The sequence below is a fragment of the Chenopodium album genome, chromosome 4, assembly GCF_948465745.1.
Source record: "Chenopodium album chromosome 4, dcCheAlbu1.1, whole genome shotgun sequence".
Taxonomy (NCBI): Eukaryota; Viridiplantae; Streptophyta; class Magnoliopsida; order Caryophyllales; family Amaranthaceae; genus Chenopodium; species Chenopodium album.
Window position 1 is genome coordinate 4952582 of NC_137837.1, and position 26099 is coordinate 4978680.

Below are 26099 nucleotides of genomic sequence, written 5' to 3' on the forward strand. Positions count from 1 at the left end.
TCTATATTTTTTATTATCACTAAAGGAAATTTCTCTTCAATTGTTTATTTGTGTGCTTTTTGTGCATAAAGAAAACAATCTTTTTTGTTGTTTTTACTATTGAATTAATTTTAAAACAACATAGAGGTATGTAGTTTAATTTTGTTTAATGTATCACGAGTATTATTTATTTGACATAGAAAGCGTATAAGTCCAAATATATTTAAATTTTGTTATTTTACATTATTATAGGAGTTAATTTGAAAATTATTCACGAAATAAGCTATTGAACCCGAACAAAATAAACATTTCAACTAGTTGAAATATATGAAAGAGATGGATTCACTATTATTCTCACTTCACTCATTTACTTCCTAGATTTTCAACACCTTTCCAAACATGGAACCATCACATGAATCACTCTATTCCCTTAAGATTTTAACCTTAAATTTTGAACATTTTCCCTACTAGTGAATTGAACACCTCTGACCTCTGTCCTTTAAGAAGTTTTTACCTTGAATTTTATATCAAATGACTCTGACTATTTATAGAAAAAACTTAACATATTATATTTATTTAATGGTTAAATCTATATTTGCGAATTGGGCTTATAATGGCTAGCCATATGGTGTGGCTGGCCACATATAAGACATTGTGTGACAAGATAAGTATGATATAAAATTATACAAAATATCACTATAATAATATAATTTCAAATGAAAAAAATGACAACTAAATCCGAACAAATTCCAACCGTAGTCCGTGGCTTACAAAAATATCAATTCAAGTACATTTAGCTTTCAAAAACAATGGATACATACGTGGACATGGATTTAAATTTTCCCTCATGTACATGTACATAGTTTGTATCTTTTCTTTTGGCCCTCAGGGTATAGGGAAGAAACAATAGTGTCCTCTACCCCTTCTTATTCATGATGCTGATGCTTCTAGGACAGAGGAAGGAAACTTCCAAATTATAATTATGTTAAGCACAAAACAACATATGCTTCTAGCAAGAAATTTTGATCAAATATAAACTTATGGGGTCCTAATATATTATACTTGTTTCCTTGAGAAATGTCTTTTTTACCCTTACCCCTTCGAATAAGCATGCTACGTATTTTCATTGCCTCTTATTATTTGCATCATTTATCTTTTTACGGTGTCTTTAAAAATTGTGTTTCACTAGTATAAGCTGAGTATTTAAAATTTTAAAGTGAAAGTTAATGATAAAATTATATATATATATATATATATATATATATATATATATATATATATATATATATATAACAGTCAAATATAATAAGATCTCACATAGATGTGTTTCCTCTATATCGATAAAATTCACGAACAAAGTTTTTGAACCAAAGAATAAGGAACGAAGGGAGAAGTTAACAAAATTACGATGAAGTAACTACTTGTACTTTAAAAAAAAAAATTATTCTTTATTATTATTATTATTATTATTAGCAAGAAAAATCAACCCTCTTCCCTAGGGATGTCAATGGGCGGGGCGGATCGAATGTTGGCCTTCCGATCCTATCTCCATCACCATCCCATCCCCGCGGTAGGTCCAATATTCATCACTATCCCCGCTTTGGTAGGTACAATTTTAAAACCAACCTTGCCCTGATGGGTCTCCTACTTAACTCGCCCCACAGACATCCCTACTCCACCTCTCAAAAATTAAAAGAAAAAAAAGGTGGAATCTTATCTATCTGCATGTCTCCCTTTTGTGTATAGGATTGCATCATGCAGTATAATATGTCATGTCTATATTTGTCATATACACTCTTTTTACCAATCTTATGCTTCATCATCATACCATTTTTAGGGGCAGCAAAGTATTGTAATTTTCATGCATGCTATACTAATACTATGCTATGCTAACAATGTGACTAGAGTCCACTAGACACATTTGCATATCAAATTATCATGCTTGTGTTAAAAAGTCAAGTGATTACATTTGTACCTAGCTAGCTAAACTAGTCAAGTCATCAATTGGTCAAATAGGATTAGTTTTGGATTTAGATTCGGATTCAATATACATCAATTATTTTTTAAATAATCATCATCTATATATACGCTAATTTGTTTTTGAATTTCAACATATAAAAATTACTTCGAGTCAAATTTATTTTAAATAAATATATTTTAGATTCAAAATATTCAAGCGAATAATTGAATTTTCAGTTCGGGCCAACTTTTGAGAAGTCTACTTGTATCTTGGAGTGAAAAGATGGTAGTGGTAGCTTTGTTTCAAGCACTTTATCAAGACAAGGAAGACCTACTTCTTTCTGGATGACTAATGTGTAATAGTATAGCTAGGTTTTATGTAAAAAGCTTTGAAAGAACTTTCTAGCCTATTGGGGGGCCAATTACAGGATTAAATGTTGGTATTTATAATCTCTTGTTCCCCATTAATGATTTATGATATGAAGATGTTTTATTACACAAGGTTGTGATTAAAACACGTCTCAATTAGATATTAATCTAATACTATGTAAGGATTTACTTGCTAATTGCAACTTGATGCAACAAAGATCTTGACTATCTAAATTGAGGATCTTTAAAGTTGCTGTAAATCTCTATTGTATGGTATCATGCACAGTAAATAGTGAAAAGAAATAAAATATATTCATGATGATTCACTCACAAATTCTTATAGGTCCTTTTGTAATATTATTGTTGAATTGTCCCTTCGTTGAAAATTAGTCGTCATGTTAGTATTGTATTTTGAACCTGGTCGAATAGGGTTGGTATATATACATGAATTTATAATAACATTTTTAATTTTTTTTATATGATAAGGAGGACTTACCCTCATGGTTTTTTGATCCAATATATGCGGACCAATTAAACACTTAACGGTAAATAAAAAGGTAAGGAAATCTCCACCAAAACATCCACACCTGACAAGATTCAAGCCATAACTCATACCTCGAACCCCTTTTTTTAGGGCGAAACCCCATACCTCAGAGTTATGGGATAAAACTTTTACCAATTGAGTCCATCATCATATATCAACATCTTATTAGTCGTGGAACATGTCTTATACAACATCATACTAGTATATGATTACAAAATTAAAATTAACAAATTTAGATATCCTTTTTGACCTTATTGTACGGATCATGTAATATATACTCGTACAAGTTTATGTGGTCAATACTCGATACGTACTCAACTTCTTTCTAAACAAGGACATTGCAAATGTGATTGAATGCATGCATTTATATGAAGAATATGACCCCATTAATCTTCAAGCTAAGGACCACAATGCAACTCAATTGTAATCCCTCCAATCAAATAGAGAAAGCAAATTTCAATGTCATTTTGCAAGTTTTTTATGTCCTATATACAAATTGACTATCGATTGGGTGTCAACAAAGTCGTATTAATTAATATACATTAAATCATTTTCTATATCTACTTATTTATTTGGATCGAACGTACGTACTATATACGATAATTAGACCATTACTAACCCTGATTAATAAATTAAAGAATACGTTTTCAATAATTTATAAGTTTGTAATCAATGTTAGAAATTAAACCTAGCTAACTAAGTCCATTTGTTCTTAGTTAGAATTTACTAATTTAAATCATTATTCTCATTGAAATTTATTGATATTAATTTCACCTATAAATAATAATAAATTTTATTTGAAAACCATAAACCGTACTTTGTTTTTTGTTACTCCCTAATTTCTTAAATTACACATGTTAAATAAAATTCTCCTAACAATTATATTCCATCAAAAAATTAACTTAAAACACATTAATGTAGCAAAAGTATATACAAGTACACAAATTTTTTAATCTTTTTTTTTTTACACAGTAAAATACAAGAGGCGTTCCTCCTATTATAGGAGGCAAGGGGTGGGGTAAAGATCGAAATTAGGTCAATCCTGGGAGAGATGGAGGGAGAAATCGCCCCGCCCCTCCACTCCATGATCCTCAACTAATACACAATTTAGGGCCTTATTTGATTTACTGAAATGATCTGAACTGAATTGAACATATTGAAGTTGAACTGAACTGAACTGAATGTTTATAAGAGAAGAAAATTAGGAACTAAACTGGACTGATTAAACTGTGCTAAAATTTAACTGAAGAGAACAGGCCCTTAAAAGCAAATAAAATGCCAAAGGACCCCAAATAAAAAAAGCCGAAAATGAGAAAATAAGGGTAACACCCCCATAATAAGGTCACAAAATAGAGGCGGTTCCGTACATGAAATTGACAAAAGAAGAAGGAATAGAGAGGAGAGAGAATATGATGGCTAAGTTGAGGATGTCCCTTTCATTTAAGGCCATGGGGTCATTAGTCATACCTCACTTTTGGGCTTTCAACTTATGTATGCCCACGTGCACCCACATACACCAAGTCCCATTTAAATTGTTTTTTTTTTAAAAAAAAAAAAAAAAAAAAACTATTATTATTTCATGCATAAAAACCATATAATAAAAAAATATAATACAATTTTTTTTTTTTTTTTTTTTTTTTTTTTTTTTTTTTTTTTATGGGGCTACCAAAATAAATAAATATTGCATGGTAAGAATATGCATGAATGTACATAAGTTTTTGTCTTTGTTGATGGAGTACCCATGTGAACCAAATTATTTGATCATACATGTTCTTTTGTTAAGGTCCTACATAAATTCAATGCAAAATTTTTATAATAAGGATAAACTATATTAATAAGAATCAAAATATATTGGTTTACTATTTTATTGGCTAGGAATTAAATGAAAGAAAATAAAAATTATTAGCTAAGGGCGGCTCTAACTCTTTTTTGGCTTTCTTCTATGACTTTGCTAGCTGTTTGTATAATTGTTAAATCTTAAAATTATCTGTCTTGTATATTCTTTTTAGTTAGTGTTGCCGGTGGCCGTTTGTGCTAGTAATTTCTAGGGGGTGTTATTGGGAGAAAAGGGGGGTAGGATAGGCATGTGTAGACATAAATATTGATACGAGTATCGAGCCGGATATTAAATTATATTTAACGCCATATTTCAATACATGTTTATATGTATATTTATACTCAAGATGTTCAAGATGCGTTGTTGTTTAAGCATTAAAATTAACTAAAGGTATCTGAGGATTACCCACGTGGGCCATCTCTCACACGTGGACCACCCAGCTACAAGAATCAACACTTGATAGTTAAGGATGGTGAGATTAGAACTCGTAATCTCAAAGTTATAAGGTGAGTCAGACACTTGCCATTTAACTTTGATGAGGAAGGCAGGAGGTTGGCAAAATGTCTTCATTGCTAGTACAAATATGGATATATGCCAAAACCCAAAAAAGATGGTGATATTTATGTTCAATTGGTCTGAGACAGTAATTCATGCATTCATTTCTTCGGACATGAAACAAGCAATATATGAGGGAGAATATTTTCCTGTAAATTTTGTAAGGACTACAGACTTGGTTGGATTTTTGCCTCCACTCTAATTCAGAGTACATATTTCTGACATATCCTAATATACACCTCTTCCCTAATAATGTAACACAATATCTAGACACAAGTTATAGGTAGTTGTTAGGGATTTAGTTACATCAAACACTAGTTCAATTTTCGCGATCTCTATGTTATGCATGTCTTTTTATGGATGTAACATCTAATTATATCGAATTCTATTGAAACATCAAAATTGGCAATCAACCACCAATTAATAGATACTCGTAATTGCAACATGTCGTTTAAACATGCCTATAAGTATACTAATTCTTGCTCGATCTTGAGAAAAGGATCCCCTAAAGTTCTTCCCGAGCATTTACAAGAACAGCAAAAGAGAGTATGCAGATTTAATGGCCTAAGATTTGGCCCTGAATTTCCTTTGCTGATTATGGATATTACACAACAAATTGTTGAAGTTTCAAATTCTTAATGATACAAGCTACATATTCTGGCATAATGCCTGAATTGGTTAAGTAATAAGTGCTAAAACAAACTGTGGTAGAAAATATGAAGGCAATAATTCTAAGAATACAAATTGGGAAGCCAAAATTTTAGGCTCCCATAATAAAACCTTGATCTTATTGCTGGTTATGAACAACGTCAAATTACAATGACGACTTCAATGAGCAGCAGTGATATCAGAAAAGATATGTTGTAATGAATCAATAAGTAGGATGAGACTACTGGAGGAGATGAAGCTACTGGAGGAGACAAATCTGTCTCATTATCGAAATATCAAGTTGTGGCAAGTGTTGTCACAAGGGTATGCACAATCAATGAATTTTAAGGCTGATCGATCAAAGAACCAGTCGCCAACAGCTATTGCCACAGGCTGCAAAAATAAGTAAAAAAAAACACAGAATTTTGTAAGTAACCAATCATTTATAAACATAAGCAAAATGAAATGAAACATAAGGTTTTGAGAGTGAAAAATCCAAGGATAAACCACAATCTTTTAATTTTTCCTCGAGTTTGTAACGGTTTCTTGCTTAATCTGACAAGTCTATGGCATAAATTTTTATCTATGTAGTCCGGTTACTCTGGTGTTCGATCAATACATGTCCTTGGTTGGGATAAAAAAAAAACCACCAAATCACTGGAAGTCTTAAAGGCAGCAATTTTACCTCTAACCAGCCTAGACTGAGAGAGAGACAGATTCCACAAACCCACTAGATAATTTCACATAAATAAAGTCGAATACACTGGTTAAATGGATGATGAGCAGAAGAATGTCTTTTCAAGCAGATTTTCGGTTAGCATTAAATATTCAATGGATTTTGTATGTACAGAGTATCACGGATTGAGTTCTTGATTACTAATATACGGAGTAATGATTTAACGAATACAATAATACAACTTGGTTCGCAAAGTCAATAATTGTGAAAAGTCTACTGAGGAATTGAATATGTATGCATTTTTGTTCCATCAGGAATACCAATAAGATAAGAGTCAAATCTTATGTTATAAAGCATGGCATCATTTGTATTATTTTGTAATCCCTCCTTAATAATCCATCCTAAACGAGCACATGCAAGCCATCCCCACACTCAGCCCCCACCTCCACAGCTTGTTTTTTTTTCTCTCTAACACGGAAAATCGATTAATACTCCAGCAAGCAAGACAAATTCAAATTATGATACGTTTTATTTAAATAACAATAAACCTTAAGAGTTTAGAATTAACCAATAGTTTTTATTGTATACTTTTATAATCATGTCTACGTGAGTACGTGACTGCTGTAACATTGGGGTGATAGTAATTATTGGTGCAAAACTGAAGAACTGAAAGATTCAGATACCTTGTTTCTGAGAACTGGGGAATCATCTGCAAACCATGTGTCCTGCCTCTCAGATTGGCAGTGAGCAAAGCATGAATTGATGAATAGCCCATTTGATCTAGACCTTGAGAAACCCTTCAGTGAATTTAGCATTTGAGTTCTGAATCCTGTAACAGTAAATTATGATAATCCTGAGAAGACTTTCAAATAAAGAGCGGAAAAACGAGCACTGCTTAGAGTGTGCTAGAATTTACTCTGGAAAAATTGGATTTGTGATGCAGAACAACGTGCGTGGTTCATTTTGCATTGATCCCATAAGTGGTGAGGATCAGCTGTTCTTGGGGCTAAACTAGCTTGAACCTGAATTCAGTAGCGTAAAATATGTTAATTCTGTGAGTTTTGAAAAAATTGATTGACAAATTTTAGTGCTAAATACAAAATCAAGTATACAAACACAACAATCAGCAGACCTGCCATGCATCATAAGCTGCATTGAGAATGAATAATGGTGTCTTGATGTTGGCGATTAAATTTTGAGGAAAAATGCACTGCAAAGAGAGGCAAATAACAGGGTTTCAGGTCACAGGTGAAGAATTAGGCAAAATATTACTAGCACTATGGAGTTAAAGTTCTCATTATATCTAGCATAAAAATTGTCTAAAGAGCTTAGAAAAGGATTACCAAAGTTGGATCCATGTGGTTAGTACAAGAAGAAGGCAGATTTTTCCCAGCACCCTGCAAAGACGACAACAAAGATACATGAGTATTAATTCATAAAATAAGTGCTTAAAAGTACAAAATCATAATATATACAACTAACATATACTGAACAACATCAATGCCTTAAATCAACATGTTAGTTATAAAATATGGCATTCTACATATACAGCTCATCTTATATGGAATTACTTCATACTGGAAATGCCTAAGTTGGATATATATGCTAGGACATTGGTATGAATGACGTGTTAATGTAGGCCGAATTTAACGAATAAGTTCACTGGTCTAACCGTCTAAGCACACATCACTGCACACAAATGTTGTAGTTTCATATTTTGTAAGGCAACAAATAATGACCTCACAATCCATCCTCTGTTCTACACTTCCACTACTCCAAATTGCCAGGATACAAATATCTAATTGCATACAAATTCACAAGCCATTATATCTCTTGCACCAAAAACAAACTATTGTATCTCGAATGGTCACTTTGGAATCAAGACAGCAGAAATGTATCCAAGTTCGATGCAAATTAGTTGATTTTCTGGTGCACTGATCTAATGAAGACTTTCATTCTTGTTTAAGTGTTTAGCTGAGCTAAAATTATCAATTGATGAAAAATCTCTATCCCTGTAGCCAATGCTTGAAAAAAAAAATGAAATTTAGTTTCTTACCAGGTAAGTCACCACACCATGGTAAAAATCCCTCATGGTGTGTCCACCTGAGACGTCCAATCTGAAAAGCCAAAATGTCAATAACATACCTAAATTATCATTTTCTTGCTGAAAATTACTGTCACTGACAATAATAGCAGTAATTTCATAAGCATAAGGAAAACTCTAGCCGCATAGTCCCTATGTATTAAGGATGCAAATAGGATGACATTATTGTAAATAATTGGAATCTGAAGGTGAAAAATATGATGACAAAATGTACCACTACTTGCATAATAGTACATAAAAAATACTATTCAAATAATTTATACTTTAATGGTACATTATACATGTATAGTAGTACACAAAAATATACCACTATACTAAAATAAAAGAGAAAATGTACCACCGAACTCCAGATTGTCTTCCTATGCGCCTAGATGCACTCTAAGCATAAAAAAGTATGAGCAACAATAACAGTTACTTACGCGTCCATAAACAATCCTGCATCACTCAAGCACTTCACTTTTGTGTGTCCAGAAAACAAGTCTCCAAACTGATCACAGTGCAATATGGATGCTAGACCCCCAGCAGAACATCCAGAAAGAAGAGCCTTGTCAGCATTACGCATTCCTTTCCCCATGAATTCTTCCATGGCTACAGACCATATGCGTTGACCTCTAAAAAATAGTTGGTTGGCCTGTAAATAATAACAACTTATTATGATTCCCAAGCTTGACAAAACAAACGGGAAGCACTGGACACATTCTACTCCCCTGTATCCCAATCTTAGTAATCCTATGGATATTTTTCTTTAATCTTTCACACAAAATGTCAAAATGATTTTTCTTAGCATCTTTATTTCCATTGACTCATTGTTGCGATTAATACTAGAAGGTTTGGAAAAAAAACGACTAACCTCGTCTTGGCCTTCCCCTGCAAAAGATGCACCATCACAATATCGAAGCTTTACTCTATTCCAGTTGAAAAAATCTGTACATTTGTAAGGTGGTTGAGTCACAAATGCTAAAGATCAAAGAATTCCTAAATGTTGAGGAGAAGGGGAGTTTAGCACAAGTATAGAAATGAATAAGACCTGGATTTTCCTCTGCCTTATTGCTTAATATTCCTGTAAATGCTAATTGCTTTTCCATGTATTTAGATGACCCACGTCGAGTCGTTTTCCTGTAGACACATGTTCTAACATTATTACACCAACCTCCACCCTGCACAAGATGGGAAAATTTGAAGTTAAACAGCCATTAAGAGAACAGCAACAACACCAGCTTGAAAACTAAAGCAAGCATCAAATTCAAAAACAAATGAATCCAGTTCAAAGGCAACACCTACTTACAGTGAAAGATATGGAATAAACATACATTAACGGACCAACAATTGCAGACCAAGGGTTTACAAATAATAATGAGATAGAATCATCATAGAAACGCTTTCAAAATTTTCCTTTACTAGCACAATCCACTTGTTTCTGACATATCATCTAGTCAATAATTTATTGGGAGAGCAATTTTTATATAGCCCAGAAGTATCCATATTAGTTAATCAGTCATCTTATAATCTATGTACAGGAAAATTAACAACTTTTTCATCTTTCTCAGGATGTACTCGGATAGACAAAAACTAGCTTACAGCAATAGACCATGAACATTTCTTGATAGATATGCAACATATTCATTTAATTACTGCACACCTCTAATTGAATAAGCCAACTGTTGGCCCCTGATCCATATCCACGATCCCAATGATAAGCAGGCAATGTTCCATCCAAGCAGACTGCATAAACATCACAAATTCAAGTTAAAGCATATTGTGACCAAGTGTGAAGTCCAAGCAAGTTTAAATTAAACAAAAACTAAAATCAATAAACTCATCATGAATGTATTCACAAAAAAGATAAAAATGCAAACAGATAATTTATGGATGAATAGGTACTATGCCATCACGTAGCCCAAGCATAAAAAGTTGGAAAGCAGCTTTCTTAACTTCGGTGACAAAGATTGAGAACAACCACAATCATAACAGAATTGGTTAGGCTTTTTAACCTTTAACAATTAACACCATACTGGTCAACACTTAGCATTATGATAACCCAGCTTCTAAGTAACAAGGTGTAATAATTCATCCATCAATATTACTCAGACGGCTCGTTGCGACCCAATTACCCATAAACAACCAAAATTTCACTCTGCAATTCTGCAATCTTCACCAAGTACACTTCAGATTAGACCATGCTCTTTGATTTAGTTAGAAACAAGCAGGTACTAATCCTTATCAATTGATCCACACGCATACTACTCATTGTAAGGACCGCGAATATCATAGTAATAATCATCACAGTTAATGGAATCCTGCAGAATGGGCAACTATCCTGCCGAATGGGCAACTGGATGTAGCCCATGACTCCATCTATAATAGAAACTAGGCATGAAATAAAATTTACTCCTATATGGATAAAAGGGAACATGAATGGCATATGAAGCTTATGTACATATAGATTGTCAAATACTATGAGGTTCATTAAATGAGTAATATTTCATGTTTCATTTATGAAGCAGTCAGACGTCAGAACATGCCATATTTTTTATTGGCCAAGCAACCATACAATATAATCCATTGTTTCTCAACCTAAGCTATAAATTTCACTCTTTTCAAGTAATTTATATGCTACATAAACTTTTCACCAATCCAACAACACAAACAGAACAAATAATCTGCTTATTTCCTCCAACTTAAGTGCAAAACAAGCAAAGATCTACAATCACAACCTATATTACCCAAGAAACAGATGCCAATTAGTTATAATCAAGCCGGGTTTTATCCAAACACGGAATCAAATCCCGTCTACGTCATTACCTTTGCGACTCACTCGACACTAAAAATACACAAAAGCAACCAAACCCAAGCAAGATTTGAAATTCACAAAACAAAATTACAAGAAATTGAAAGAAATTAGAGTAAAAGATTATACCAGCGCCCTTGGAATCAGCTCCATTAATAAGAGTAAGAGGAACCATAAGAGGTTGAGGAGCAGCAGCAGAAACTTCATAGGACTCCAAAAATGAAATGTGACTCACATTTGCATAATCAAAACCTTCAACAAAAACCAAAAATGTTCCAAAACAAACCAAACCCAGAAAAACCCATTTCCCAAAATCCATCATTTCCCAAAGTTTTTGTTTAATTGATGGATTAAAATGTACTTGTATAACAGAATAGCTCCAATTTATATACCCAGAAAAAGAAATCCAAAATAATGAAATACCCAGAAATGGAAATGTATCAGAATTACAAGTATATTACAATGAATCAAAAAAAGATTATTTCCAGATTCTGACAAGAAAATAATTGGGTTTAAGTGTGAATGTTTTTATTGAGTAGGATTTTGAGTGAAGTAAGGAATGAATATCACATTAAGAATTAAAATCAAAAATAAAAAATGAAAATGGGGAATCTATATAGATCCGTGTTTTAGGGTAGATTTAACTGAGAGAGTCAGACACAGAGAAAGTAATAAGCGAGGATCTTGGTACTGTTGCTACTTGCTAGTGTGTGTTTATAAATTTGCGCATGCCATAATTTATTTATAACAAAATTAAAATTAGAAACCAAAAATAATAAATACAAGTACTTTATATATTGAAACTTGAAAGCGATCAGTATGTCTTTTACTTCGTATAAATAAGTTAGTCATTATGTGAATTACTTCGTATAATAAGCGAGTAAGTCATACTTTTGATTGAAAAATGAATTAATTTGATAATCAACAATTGAGTAAAAGAGAAAAAAAAAATTTAAAAATACAAACTCGCAAGTAATACTTGTATTTCATTTTAATTGTATTTATTGTATTTGTGTTAGTCGTAATTATTTGTCATGTTGCTTTATTAGCTTTGTTATTAAAATTATTAGTCACATACATAGTATAATGTGAGTACATCAGGCCTGTTCATATTTACTTATTTTCAGTTCAGTTCAGTTCAGCTCCAATCAGTTCAGTTCAGCTCTTAATTTCTCTCTCTCATAAAATATTCATTTCAGCTTAGTTCAGTTCAGTTCAGTTCAGCTCCAATCAGTTCAGTTCAGTTCAGCTCAGTTCAGTAAATATGAACAAGCCCGTAATCTTACTAGCTAAGTTTGCCAATAATTTTTTTTTTTGGTTTTAAAAAGTGTCTTTTTTTCATATTGTTCAATTTCTTTAGACGATTTATATTAGCCGACCTTAAATTATTTTGGAATCAAAGCTTTGTTGTTGATGTTGTTGTTGTAAAAAGTGTAACACGTGATTAAAATAAATGTGAAATTGAGATCGAAACAAACAACATAAAATACAGGTATTTTTAAAATACAATCGACCCTATCATTTTGAGGCTATGGATTTGTACAAGGTGTATCGTTGTTGTGGTGGGTATTGTTGGATGTTACCCGTAGATCACGCAACGAATGTAGAGTTTAGTTAAGTAGAACTAATGGTGGAAAGTTCACTAGTACACTAGTAATGCTAGTATCACTCATCGTTGACACCTGTAAGTGACTGTCATAATCATTGCCGTTGGTGTTGGATTGTTTGATTTTGATCGACGTCAGAATTTCGTTTACGCAAACTTTTCTTAAACGAAGTGTCACAGACACATTTTCTGTATGACACAAATAAATTTATTCAATTATTTTCTTTGAATCATAAATGCTTGAGTTTTTAATCCATTTAATTTTAGCCACTTGATAAAAATAAACTACAAATCGAATTTGTCTTTCTTTTTTTGATAAGTTGTTATTTCAATAATTTAGTCAATTAAAAGAATGATATTATTTCTAATGCATGCCCATAAAGGCATAAACACTAACACGTACAAGATTTTTATTTGGTTTTGATTAATTTTTGACATGCTTAAATCTTAAGGTACATAACTACACCTCTACACTACACTAGTATCTCAGTTATTTTCTACGTATATGCCTCCTCCGTTTTTTAATAGTTATAACAGTTTAATTTTTACATTATTAATGTGTTTCACTTTGACTAGCTTTAACGATTTATACATAAATTAAAATGTAGTCATGTGGAATCTTGTTAGATTCGTCTCAAATTGTACAATTTTAATATCTAAAATTTATAATTTTTACATATTGGTAATTAAAGATATTAACGATTCAAAACATGTATCGACAAGCGTGAAAAAAGAAGTGTTGTAGCTAAAAAAAAATAGAGGAAGTATAATCTATCCTTAATAAACTTTGATACATTATGTTTTTAGGATTTTTTAAAAAGAAATATTTTGAGATTTTAATCATTTTATGAATATCTCAAGTCTATCATTATGATCTTTTTCTAAAATCATTTTAAAGATACAGTAAATATTTTAGATTATCTCAAATATCTAGCTATTAGCTACTAATATCTCTCCCTAATAATCCTTCATTTATTTTTAATTTTTTACAACATCTTTTTCCTATTACGGAGTAGTATAATGTGAATTACAAAGTATAAACTTTACTTTAATTAACAAGTGTTTCTGTTTATTTGTCCCCGTTAAATAAAGTTAATTTTTTTAAAATTTTGGTTGGGTAAAGTTTATAGGCAAAAACATTTATGTGATCAAACACAATACACATGAAAGTAAATTAGTAAATTCGACGGTCATATCATGTATAATACGCCTATATTAGCCAAACTCAAAGGGACGACTTAGAAAGAAAACGGGAGTAGACATGCTACTCGGCTAGTGTTATTTACACATATAAACAGTTTAAGAAGGTGACATCCACTCGAAAACTTTAAAAGAAGATAGGTATCTTTATCCAAAAGCTATTCTTCAAACTGTAGTCTTTAGCTTGAGGTTTCCGTCTAGTGCGTGACACAAGTACACAACTTGTGAATCCTCGCCTTTAATTTACTAGTGCGTATTAATTAATTTTAGGTTTGGTATTTCTTTATTAAAGGAGTCAATAATATATTTGGCATGCACTTAACAATATCATAATGAATCTTGCTCACTAACAATAAGTATAATTATATAATAATAATAATAATGACAATAACTTAGCTATAAACCCGTGAATTAAAACTTGTATGTGCTTATCAATAAAGTGGATCATATAATTAATTAATTAGTTAGAATAATCCTGATTTGCTGGCTAATAAGTATAGAAATTGTCAGTTGATTAGGTGGTATATAGCTTATATTAAAGGATATTGGTAGATCGAATAAGGGATGAATTAATATATGTTGTAGACCTCAGTTTGACCCTTGTTTTCCATAGTATTATTGATTAATCTTTGTACCTAAGCTTGAATTGCACATGCTTTTAATCTTTAATATTGTGCTTTGGGTTTGAAAACTTTAAGGGGTCGTTTGGTTGGGGTTAATAATCAAAGGGAAAGGGAATAAACAGGCCCCATTCCCTTTGTTGATGTTTGTTTGTCACAATTAATCATTCCCTTTACCCATTGATTCCCCAAAATCCCTCTACATTGATTCCCCACCCCCCCTAGACTTTGCCATTCCCTTTCCCTAGCCACCGTTACACCTCCCTGCCAACAATAGCCACCACCCTTCTACCCTACCCACTACAAGAAATAGGTCATTTTGCGACGGAAACCTTGCAACGGACTACAATTCCGTCGCAAAAAGGGTTAATTTGCGAGGGAATAAATTCCGTCGCAACTTTGCGACGGAAACAAACTTTTGCGACGGAATTTCCGTCGCAAAGTTTGCGACGGAATTTATTCCCTCGCAAAAGTTTGTTTGCGACGGAAATAATCGTCGCAAAACAATATTAAAAAAAAAATAAAAAAAAAACATTTTGCGACGGATTCTGCGACGGAAATTCCGTCGCAAAAAGTTTTTAAATTTTTTTAAAAAAAACTGAAGTTTCGCTGAAGGAGAGAGAAAAAGAAAACGAAGAACAGAAAGAGGAAAGCGTAGAGAGAGATAGAGGAAAGCGTAGAGAGAGAAAGAAAATCCGGCCACTTCACCGCCGCTGTCGCCACCGGAACGACCGGAATCCGGCCACTCACACCTACTAACGCCCACCCCTTCCGTTCACTCCCACTCACGCGCACTCACGCCCACCCACGCCACCCCCTCCGTTCAAGCCCACTCACGCCCCTCCGTTCGCCGGCGGTGTGCAGCCACCACACCACCCTCCTTCCGGCAGCCGGATTTCCGCCACAACACCCTCAAATCCCGGTGAGTATTCCACTATCCCCCTTTGTTTTTGTTTTCAATTTAATTTTAATGTAAACCCTAACTTTTTCTAATTATGTTTTTTAATTTAATTTGTAACTAAATTTTATTATTTAATTACTTGTGTTTAGTGTAGTGTAGTTTAATTTATATTGCAATGTTAGAATTAGTTTAATTTTTAAGATATATTGCAATGTTAGAATTAGTTTAATGTATGTTAGTTTAGTTTAAAATACATGTTAGATTAGTTTATAATGTATGTTATTTTAGTTTAAAATATATGTTAGTTAGTTTATAATGTATGTTAGTTTAGTTTAAAATATATGTTAGATTAGTTTAAAATATATGTTAGATTAGTTTAAAATATATGTTAATTTAAAAATACATGTTAGTGTATGTATGTTTATTTGAATGTGGGTAATTGTGTGTTAATTATATGTGTTTCATCACTAGGCATACATTCACTAGTGAGATAAGATGTCCAAGGATGGGTTAGGTTGGAGTGATAAGGACCCCTGGATATATGTCATCTAAAACCTCATGTAGGTAATAACTAGTTTTCGCCCATTTTCAAGCCACTTGTTTCCTATATTGCCACTTATGAACTATTTCAAGCCTCGAACTCAAGTAACTATGTTAGGTAGGTGTATTATGGTCAAAAATAAGCTCATTTGATAACAAATGTGAGAAATAGGCAAGTTAGAACCAAAAACGCCCCATTTTCGCCCATTTTTTCTAGTTTTAGGACCTAGTGAACCTATATTGCCACTTATAAACAATTTCAAGCCTCAAACTCAAGTAACTATGTTAGTTAGGTGTATTAAGGTCACAAAAATAGGTTCATTAGATAACAAATGTGAGAAATAGGCAAGTTAGAACCAAAAACGCCCCATTTTCACCCAATTTTCCTAGTTTTAGGACCTAGTGAACCTATATTGCCACTTATGAACTATTTCAAGCCTCGAACTCAAGTAACTATGTTATTTAGGTGTATTATGGTCAAAAATAAGCTCATTTGATAACAAATGTGAGAAATAGGCAAGTTAGAACCAAAAACGCCCCATTTTCGCCCATTTTTTCTAGTTTTAGGACCTAGTGAACCTATATTGCCACTTATAAACAATTTCAAGCCTCAAACTCAAGTAACTATGTTAGTTAGGTGTATTAAGGTCAAAAATAGGTTCATTAGATAACAAATGTGAGAAATAGACAAGTTAGAACCAAAAACGCCCCATTTTCACCCAATTTTCCTAGTTTTAGGACCTAGTGAACCTATATTGCCACTTATGAACTATATCAAGCCTCAAACTATTGGTTCTCATTCTTTATTTTTATTTCTGCATTGTATATCCTTTGTTTGTTACAGGAGGCGTACCAACACAGACAGGAGGAATCAAGAACCCAGGGTTCCCAACTGTCTGAAAATGAAATTTTCTTTGAGGCGGCTGGTGGTCGTAATAAGAAGGGTCGTGTTAGAGGTCTTGGTGTTGGTGCTGACTTGTACTACGGCACATCTAGGGGACGAGGATCGGGTTCTTCCAGCCAATACGTACCGTCGGTCATAACTCAAATGCAGGAAAACTTCCACAAGGAGTTGAATGAGAGGGTGGAAGCAATTGAGAGCCAGATCGATAGCCGTGTGGCGGAACAGCTCGATGCTCGAGTGGAGGCTCGAGTGGCAGAACGGATGGCTGAAATCGAGAGGAAGAACAAGGAGTTCTTAGAGGAGTTAGCCAGTAGATTTACAGGATTGACCACTCCTTTCACTTGTTCTACGATTCAGCCTCAGATTCGAGACCCCAGGAACGACCCGGGTGGTGGTGGTGGTGGTGGTGCAGGCCAAGGACAGCCAGCTTGTGTTTAGTTAGGTGTCATTTTTCGATTTTTGTATATGGATGACATTGTAGTTTAAAAAATTATATCATGTACCGTACTTGGTAGTTACGGCTACGTGTTGTATATATTTGAATTATGTTAGGGCGTGGACTTTTTGACTGAAATTATTTTAAATGCACGTATTTTATTAAACAAGATTGCATGAATACAGGTTCCAGGAAAACAAAACAAAATACAAAAAAATTAAACAGGATTGCAGGAATACAGGTTCCAGGAAAAAAAAACAAAATACAAAAAAAAAAAAAATTAAAATTACAATAACTTTGCGACGGAATTTCCGTCGCAAAATGGAGTATTTTGCGACGGATTATTTTCCGTCGCACACATGCGACGGAAAATAATCCGTCGCAAAAAACTTGATTTTGCGACGGAATTACATTCCGTCGCAAAATTTGTGACGGACTATTCCGTCGCAAAAGAATCCATTTTGCGACGGAAATACATTCCGTCGCAAAATTTGTGACGGAATATTCCGTCGCAAAATGACTCCTCTTGCTACGGAATTTTCGTCGCAAATGTTGTTTTCAGCTACAACTACCTTTCCGTCGCAAAATCCGTCGCAATTCGTTTTGCGACGGATATTCCGTCACAAAAGGACTGTTTGCTACGAAAGTTCGAGCGACGCCATGCCTGTGACGGAAATCCGTCGCAAAGTCACTTTGCGACGGAATTTTGCCAGTTTGCGACGAATTATTTCCGTCGCAAAACGGCCCTTTTCTTGTAGTGACCCCCACCGCACAACCACCACCTAGCCACCTTACCGCCCCTGCTACCCAGGTCATTGCCGCCCCTCCCCCCGCCACTCGCCGACCGCCGATAAACTCGTTGCCCCTAACCCCTCATCGCACCACCGTGTTCGCACCTCCCCTTACCCCTTGTCGCACCACCGTGTTTGCACCTCCCCTTACCCCTTGTCGCACCACCGTGTTCGCACCACCAGCTACGTCGCATCTCCCCTTGACCCCTTGTCGCACCGCCGTGTTCGCACAACCAGCTACGTCGCACCTCCCTCGTTGTACCTCTCTCGTTCGCACCTCCCTCGTCGCACGACCCCTGTTCGCACCTCCCTCATCGCACCTCCCTATTCGCACCGCCGTTAATTAGGGTTTTGTGGGTTTTCAGATGATGGATAATTAGGGTTTATGAGTGGGTGGAGGTTTTCCAGGGAGGGTAGGGGTGGTGGAGGTGCGACCGTCTCCGAGGGATGCCGACAATGTGGTGGCTGGGCGGTGGGGTAGCTGGAGAAGTGGGAAAGTGAAGGAAAAGGGGGTTTTGTGGTGGTGTTGGTGGTGGTGCTATGGTGGTGGTGATTCCCTTTGGTTTTTGTACACCAAACAACATGCTATATGGAATGGGTTTCATTCCATTCTCTTTGAATCCCTTTGTTCATTCCATTCCGTTTACCCTCTGCGAACCAAACGACCCCTAAATGTACAACCTCAACTTAAGCCTTATTGATTGACTATGGCTTTAGCTTAAAATGTATTGAAAGTACTAATACTAGTAAGTTTTGACTTATCAACTCACTGTATATACGGAGTATAATATCTTGTTTTAAAATTTATCACAATTCATTTCAGACTGTTTCTTAACATTTTCACAATTGTATTATGGCCCTAGCTAATTTTCTTAATACATTCTACATCTCTTCTACTGTTATATATATATATTTTTTTTATTATTTTTTTTATTTTATTTTTATTTTTTAAAAAAAAACGAGTGGATTTACTAGTAACCACATATTACCTTATTTAATAATTATTATTATTATTTTGTTAACGTGAATTACATACAAATTAAAATAAACAAAGTGAGAATAATTTTATGAAACATATTAACTTACAAAACTAACTTATTATACTCTTTTATCTCAAAGACTATATGATTAAGGGCCTATTCTCATTGACTGAACTGAACTGAACTGAGCTGAGCTGAGCTGAGCTGAGCTGAACTGAACTGAAATGAACTGTCAGTGTAAGAGAACAGGCCCTAATTCAATTAAAATGATGATTTTATATATGACACATTAATAATTTCAACAATAATGAGAAATATAATAATAATGTTAAAATATATTTTAGTGACAAGGGATAATATTATCAATATTAGCATAGTACCAATAAAATTTGAAGAGTCTAAAAAAATCTACATTATGTAGTTTAATATTTAGAGGTAGCATGGGTAAGGGTGAGGATGAAGGGCAAGGGGGTACCATTCAACGGTGTTTCAATGTTTTTCGTTGTGATTGTCGTCCTATTGTTAGTACGAATGATTAAACTCGTTTATATCGAGCATCGACATGTTGGTATCTTGAACCTAAGCTAGTTCAGCATCTCCCATGTGCATGGCATGCATACTTGATTAGCTATACAAGCAAAGGTATTTTACATCTCCAACTAAACAATTCATATTTCATACTAGGTGTGGTTTTGAGCGTTTGTAGCAGTGCAGGGTGGTCGATCACATAGGGTTTTAAGTAAAACTACTATGGTTTGTAAAAGGGCCCTAGTTTTTGAAGTTTACGTACTTATACAAAGTAAAGAGGAAACTTGTTAATCAATAATATCTTCTTCAATTTTATCACAAAATTCATAATTTCATAAAATATTTTTCGTTAAAAAAATAATTATACTGGGTTATTTCCAGTGTTAGCGTTTATAGTCTCGCCTCTATTGGACGATTAACTAAATTTATCACTAGATTATATTCTTGTGTTAGTATCATTGCTGGATATTTCTATGATTATTTTATATTTTACTTCTAATGGATTATAATTCAGTAAGATTAGAGATTTATAATCTCTATTGTATGAGATTGATAATATGATATGATGATTGGATTTTCAACTCTTACATCGATACAATATTAAGAGACTCTTCTCTCAAAATGTACTTCATACGTAGTATTAAATAACTTTATGCAATATGGAAAAACTTAATATAGCCAATGTGCCTCCTTTGTTTGTTTATTACGTAGTAATTTTTATAAAACACGTAGAAATTCACAAACTATTTTTGTTGATATTTTTGTCAAGGACGAATATTATCATGTATGTCTTAACTTATACTTTCCATACTTTAATCTATTTATTTAATTATTGATATTAATAGCTAAAAACATGCATTAATAAAAGTGAAAACGGAAATGTTAAATCTAAAATGAAGGTATAACTACAAGTCTACAATACATCAAAATATTATCCATTGTTTCAAAAAAATATGTAGCATCAAATATCCATCTATGCACGATGAACCAAGTTCATTTCTTACATTTGTATTCTAAATTTATCAGATTTTGTAATTGGGCTTCGTCAGTGGCCCAACTAATTACTTTTCATTTTCTGGGCTTGATTTGGACCTTCATAGTTCATACTGATGTATGGGTCGGGTCAGCTTATTGTTCAAGACTTTACATCACTCTACTACAAACTTGGCAACTCTTTTTAGTTTTTACTAGTATGTTGAATTCTGATTGGCTAGTATTCATCATATGCATGACTTTCTTGACGTATTTTAAAATAGATTTTAATACCAAGTAATAAATAAATACTACGAGTACGTATATAATAAATATTTGTGGACTAATTATACTAAGTGCAATACATCTTTTTCTTAATATTAAATTTATTATATAATTGGTAAGACTATTTATTATCCCCTAATTCCCTAGCTTATGAGCTATATGACACCGTTCATCCTTTCATATGGATTAGATTTAACTTAGGGTCTGTTCTCATTGACTGAACTCAGCTGAACTGAACTGAATTGAGCTGAACTGAACTGAAATGAATATTTTATAAGAGAAGGAAATTAGGAGCTGAGCTGAACTGAACTAAACTGAACTGAACTTCAACGTAAGATAACAGGCCCTTAGGCCTTGTTTAATTCATTTTATTTTTACTTATTTCAGAAAAAAAAATAAGTTCAAAGCATTGTTTTATGTGCATTTTTGTTATCGATAAATATCTATAATTTCGTAATGAAAAAAATTATGAAAATCACATATTAATAAAGTACACATTATTACGAATCTAACAAGACTCCACTTGATATATTTTTTCCGTATAGATTATCGTATATTTAAGGTCAAAGTTTGGTCAAATTTGACATTCAGATTAGACTACACCAAACCAAATCAGATAAGTTTAGATAAGTAAATATAAGGTGAACTAAATAGGGTCTTACAGAGTATTACTTATTACTTGGAGTAGCAGTAGCCTTCATTAAACTTGTTTATGATTATTTAACAGGGTTTTATCCTACATTCCTACAAGATTAAATAAATGGATATATTTTTATATTTTTATATCTTAGATTACACTTATTTATCTTAGATACTCCCATCTTTCATAAACTTTCCATACATTTATTGTACTCAGATAAGTCTTAACGGTCTCAATAAAGATAAAATATACGAAATATAACAAGAATAAATCGTGACCGTCAATATCTTTAGATTGAATAAGATCTGACGGTTGTAAAAAACCGCGTCATTCATCTTTTTTCCTATATAACCATTCTTTTATTTTTCCCTGCAACACTTTCTCTCTCCTTCATTGAAGCGCGAATTTTGAATTCATTTTACCTTTTTCTCTGATCCATTGAAATACCTAGCTTCTGAAGTAAGTTCTTGTTTTTTTTTTCTTCTGATTATTTTAATCTTCGAAATCAGTTTCATGATTTAGGTTTTATCGTTGAGTTGATTGTCAAATTCACATTTTCCGGTTTATCGTTATTTTGATCGTCAATTTAGGGTTTATCGTTGATTTTTGATCGATTATAGTCAATTTAGGGTTTTTTTTAGGGTTTGGATTTTGGTTTGCATTTTTATAGTCGAATATCAGTTTCTTTGATAATTGATAGTTGATAACGAATTTCACGATTCAGGGTTTATAATTGAATTGATCGTTAGTGTAGTCAATTTAGGGTTTTTTTAAGGGTTGATTATTGTATTTTTGTTTATAATTTCGTTGCAATTTACGTTGAAGTCTAGACATTTATGTGAATTTCGAGTCTAATTTGATAATTGAGCTATATTTTTTTGGGCCTGTTTTTGGTTGATTGCTTTAAAAAGTTGTGATTTTGTTTGTTGATGATTGATTATGTTGAATTTTCAGATCTCATGTCTTTTGTCAATCGGGGGAGAATAAGTTTGTGGATTCTTGTGTTTCATCGTTGGCGGTTGGTTTCTTAGTTCGTAGATTTTGGTGTTGATTAGTTAGTTGATCACCCTTTAGTTGATCATCCTTTAGTTGATCATCATTTGATCATTCAAAGTTTCTGGGAGAATTTGGTGGTGCTTAATTATGAAAGGATCATTAGTAGTTAAGTCTTTTCCTCCAGGGGTTCGATTTCAGCCAACGAACGAGGAGTTGTTCATGTATTACCTGAAGAGGAAGGTTCTAGGTAAATCTCTGAGTGGTCCTCAGATGATTTCTGAGCTTGATGTGTATAAGTTTGAACCTTGGGATCTTGCTGAGATGGCATGTCTTAAGACTAAGGATCGGTATTGGTATTTCTTCAGCCCTCGCTCGAAGAAATACCCTACTGGAAAAAGAAGTAGCAGGACTGCTGGAAATGGATATTGGAAGTCGACTGGAGTGGACAAGGAGGTAAAGTATGAAGAACGGTGTGTAGGAAAGATCAAGCATTTGGTATTCCACAATGGAAAGTCCCCGAATGGGGCAAGAACTAATTGGATGATGTATGAATATGTTTTGAATGATCCATTGCTTGCTGACAAAGGCGTGCCCCAGGATTCGTATGCAATCTGTAAAATCTTTGAAAAGAGTGGTGCAGGACCAAAGAATGGAGAAGAATATGGTGCTCGTTTTGTGGAAGAAGAGTGGGACAGCGACTCTGATGAGAATGTGCAGGAGAGAACATCTGGTCTAGTGTCCTGTGATATGAGTTGTGGGTGTGTTGGTACTCCTTTCACCTCTGTTGCTGCTACTGCTGCTCCTGATATGCACTATCCAAGCACCTCTGCTGTTACGAGTACTCCACACATCGCTGCTGCTACTTCAAGCACCACTACTGCTGTTATGGGTACTCCATACGTCGCTGCTACAACTTCAAACACCAGTACTGTTATGGGTACTCCATACGTCGCTGCTACAACTTCAAGCACCACTACTGCTGTTATGGGTACCCCATACATCTCTCCCACAACTTCCTTGGACGTGCCTATTGCTGCTTCCTTGGATGTGCCTATTGCTGCTCCTTTATACTTGGATGTGTCAGAAGAAGACGAGGTGGACAGACTTCTGCAGCATTTTACTGATGATGCAGCAGATTTCGAGGACATTTTTCTAGGATTAGAGGATTTAGACAACTCGTTCATTGAAATGAACGATCTTATTAGGTATACGAAAAACTGAAGTAGTATACAAAACCTACATTATATTATTGTCAATTCTATACAATGCAATGCAATCCAAAATTACATTTTTATCAGAAAAAGTAATTGAGTTAACGTTAGATGTGCCTTTGACAAGATATGTTTCTTTTTCTGAACTTCTTAGTACATTAGTACAAGTGCATATCAAATGGATATTCTTGCCTTAAAAGGACAGGGTGTAAAGCAGTTAAGGGATTACAATACAAAATTTTGACTCTATTTCTATAAACTTGCTAATTTTCCCCCAAAATAAACAAATTACATATGGTTTCCACTCATAGAAAAACTTGGTTCATAATGAAAACTATAGAGTAAAGAAAATATGATTCAAACCAAAAATCTAAACCACATATTCAACCTTAGGAAAAACACAAATAAAAAAAAGGTCAAAATAAATTTAGGAAAACCGTCTCCTTGAATAATAAGTTTGTCAATTTCATTTTTGTATTATATGTAAGTTTTTTACAAATTTTGTTTGTACAATACAATATTGCTTGTGTTATAAACTTTTATTCCAAAGGGGTAGTTCATATTGATTGACTACACGCAATCTAAAATATTCATTAAACAATATACACATTGCACAAAACTTTTTTACCTGGACAATACATTAGAAATCAAATACATCCTACGAGACTACGAGTAACAATTATTTTTCTTACATTATACTACCTCCGGTCCAAATTACTCGCAACTTTGGGGTATTATTTGTGAGATATAAAATATTCCAAAGTTACGAATAATTTGGACCGGAGGTAGTAAAAAAATAAAACAATTTTGGGCTTTGTAAATTGTCAATGGCCCAACCTTTTTTGGGCCAATTGGATAGACAAATTGCATAACTTAACAAATAAGAATATGTGGTGAGCCAACCGAGCAAATAATTACGTAGCTTCTTGTTGAAGCCTTACATCACTAATTCACTATATAATACTTTAATACAACTTGGCAACTCCATTTTATGAATTTTGATTGGCCGAAGTCTCTCATTTGTACGACACGTCACAACTTAGAAGCCAAAGTAGTTTAATAATACTCCATTTTTTACAATAGATATTCCAAGCTTATCTTTGTCTTTCAACAACTGAACGGGAAATACTTTGTACTGCATAACAATTGTCGTTAATTTGCTTTAATACCAAGTGCAACTTGTATTAATGTCATGAATATGTTCTAAATTATGTTGGTCAATTTACTAAAAGAAGTTTATACGAAAGTATATAAGAAAAAATAAATTTCAGCAAATTCTAATTTCCAAATAATTTGTCTTTCTAAATTATGTTGGTCAATTTAGGGTCGATTTTGCTAGTTACTCCGTATTTGTTTTTAACAGTATAGAGTATCTTTTTTGTTAATTTTAACAAAGTATAACTGAAAGTCTAAAACACAGTAATTCTAACCGTCGTACGAGTAGATATTAGAGCACGAATTGTAATAAAATTTGATCTATGTGCTTGTTTTCAATTTCAAACAAAAAAAATGTACTCCCTTCATACAATTTCTTCCATTTGAATTTTGAATAATAACAAACGTCTTGGGGATATTAGATAAGCTAGTTAAAAATAGAAAGATTAAATTAAAATGAACATTAATTATACAGATCAATCTTTGATTTTGTCATGCTTTCTCAAATTAATACTACCCTTTAGATAATATTTTAAATGCTTATTCAATGCCCTAGGGTCGTTTGTTAGCAAAATCCATATTATATTTCTTTAATTAACAGGGAACGTCGATAGCGGAGTTGTGACTAGTGATACGTGGTACTATACTTGTAAGGGCCTGTTCTAACCTGAACTGAGCTGAACCGAACTAAATTTTTAAAATTGAACAGAACTAAAAATAAGCTAAAGAGATTAGTATCTAAATTAATCTATTTGATTTAATCAACAAAAATGTACAAAGCAATTAAATACAAGTATAAAAATCATTTTCTAATGTTGTGTCTAAAATTCTAAGAACATTCCATAAAATTGTTTTTTTTTTCCTTTTTTTTTTTT

The 26099-nt window shown here is 33.3% G+C and overlaps 3 protein-coding genes across 3 annotated transcripts; 2 read left to right on the forward strand and 1 right to left on the reverse strand.

The window, feature by feature from the left end:
• Positions 1-5776: 5776 nt before the first annotated feature.
• LOC145628669 (pectin acetylesterase 6-like) lies at positions 5777-12184 on the reverse strand. The gene is made up of 11 exons (XM_081681032.1): positions 11589-12184; positions 10311-10393; positions 9699-9828; positions 9522-9595; positions 9091-9302; positions 8624-8684; positions 7911-7964; positions 7700-7777; positions 7484-7589; positions 7251-7396; positions 5777-6284 (listed from the first exon to the last, which is right to left on the reverse strand). The coding sequence occupies exons 1-11, from the start codon at positions 11779-11781 to the stop codon at positions 6177-6179; spliced, it is 1245 nt and encodes a 414-aa protein (XP_081537158.1). The 5' UTR covers positions 11782-12184; the 3' UTR covers positions 5777-6176.
• Positions 12185-12990: 806 nt separating this feature from the next.
• Positions 12991-17922, forward strand: LOC145627517 (uncharacterized). The gene is made up of 3 exons (XM_081679901.1): positions 12991-13044; positions 15544-15807; positions 17171-17922. The coding sequence occupies exons 1-3, from the start codon at positions 12991-12993 to the stop codon at positions 17666-17668; spliced, it is 816 nt and encodes a 271-aa protein (XP_081536027.1). The 3' UTR covers positions 17669-17922.
• A 4333-nt stretch (positions 17923-22255) lies between these two features.
• LOC145626419 (NAC domain-containing protein 53-like) lies at positions 22256-24081 on the forward strand. Its single transcript, XM_081678848.1, has 2 exons — positions 22256-22321; positions 22817-24081. Exon 2 carries the CDS (start codon positions 23006-23008, stop codon positions 24077-24079), a length of 1074 nt encoding a protein of 357 aa, XP_081534974.1. The 5' UTR covers positions 22256-22321; positions 22817-23005; the 3' UTR covers positions 24080-24081.
• Positions 24082-26099: the final 2018 nt, after the last annotated feature.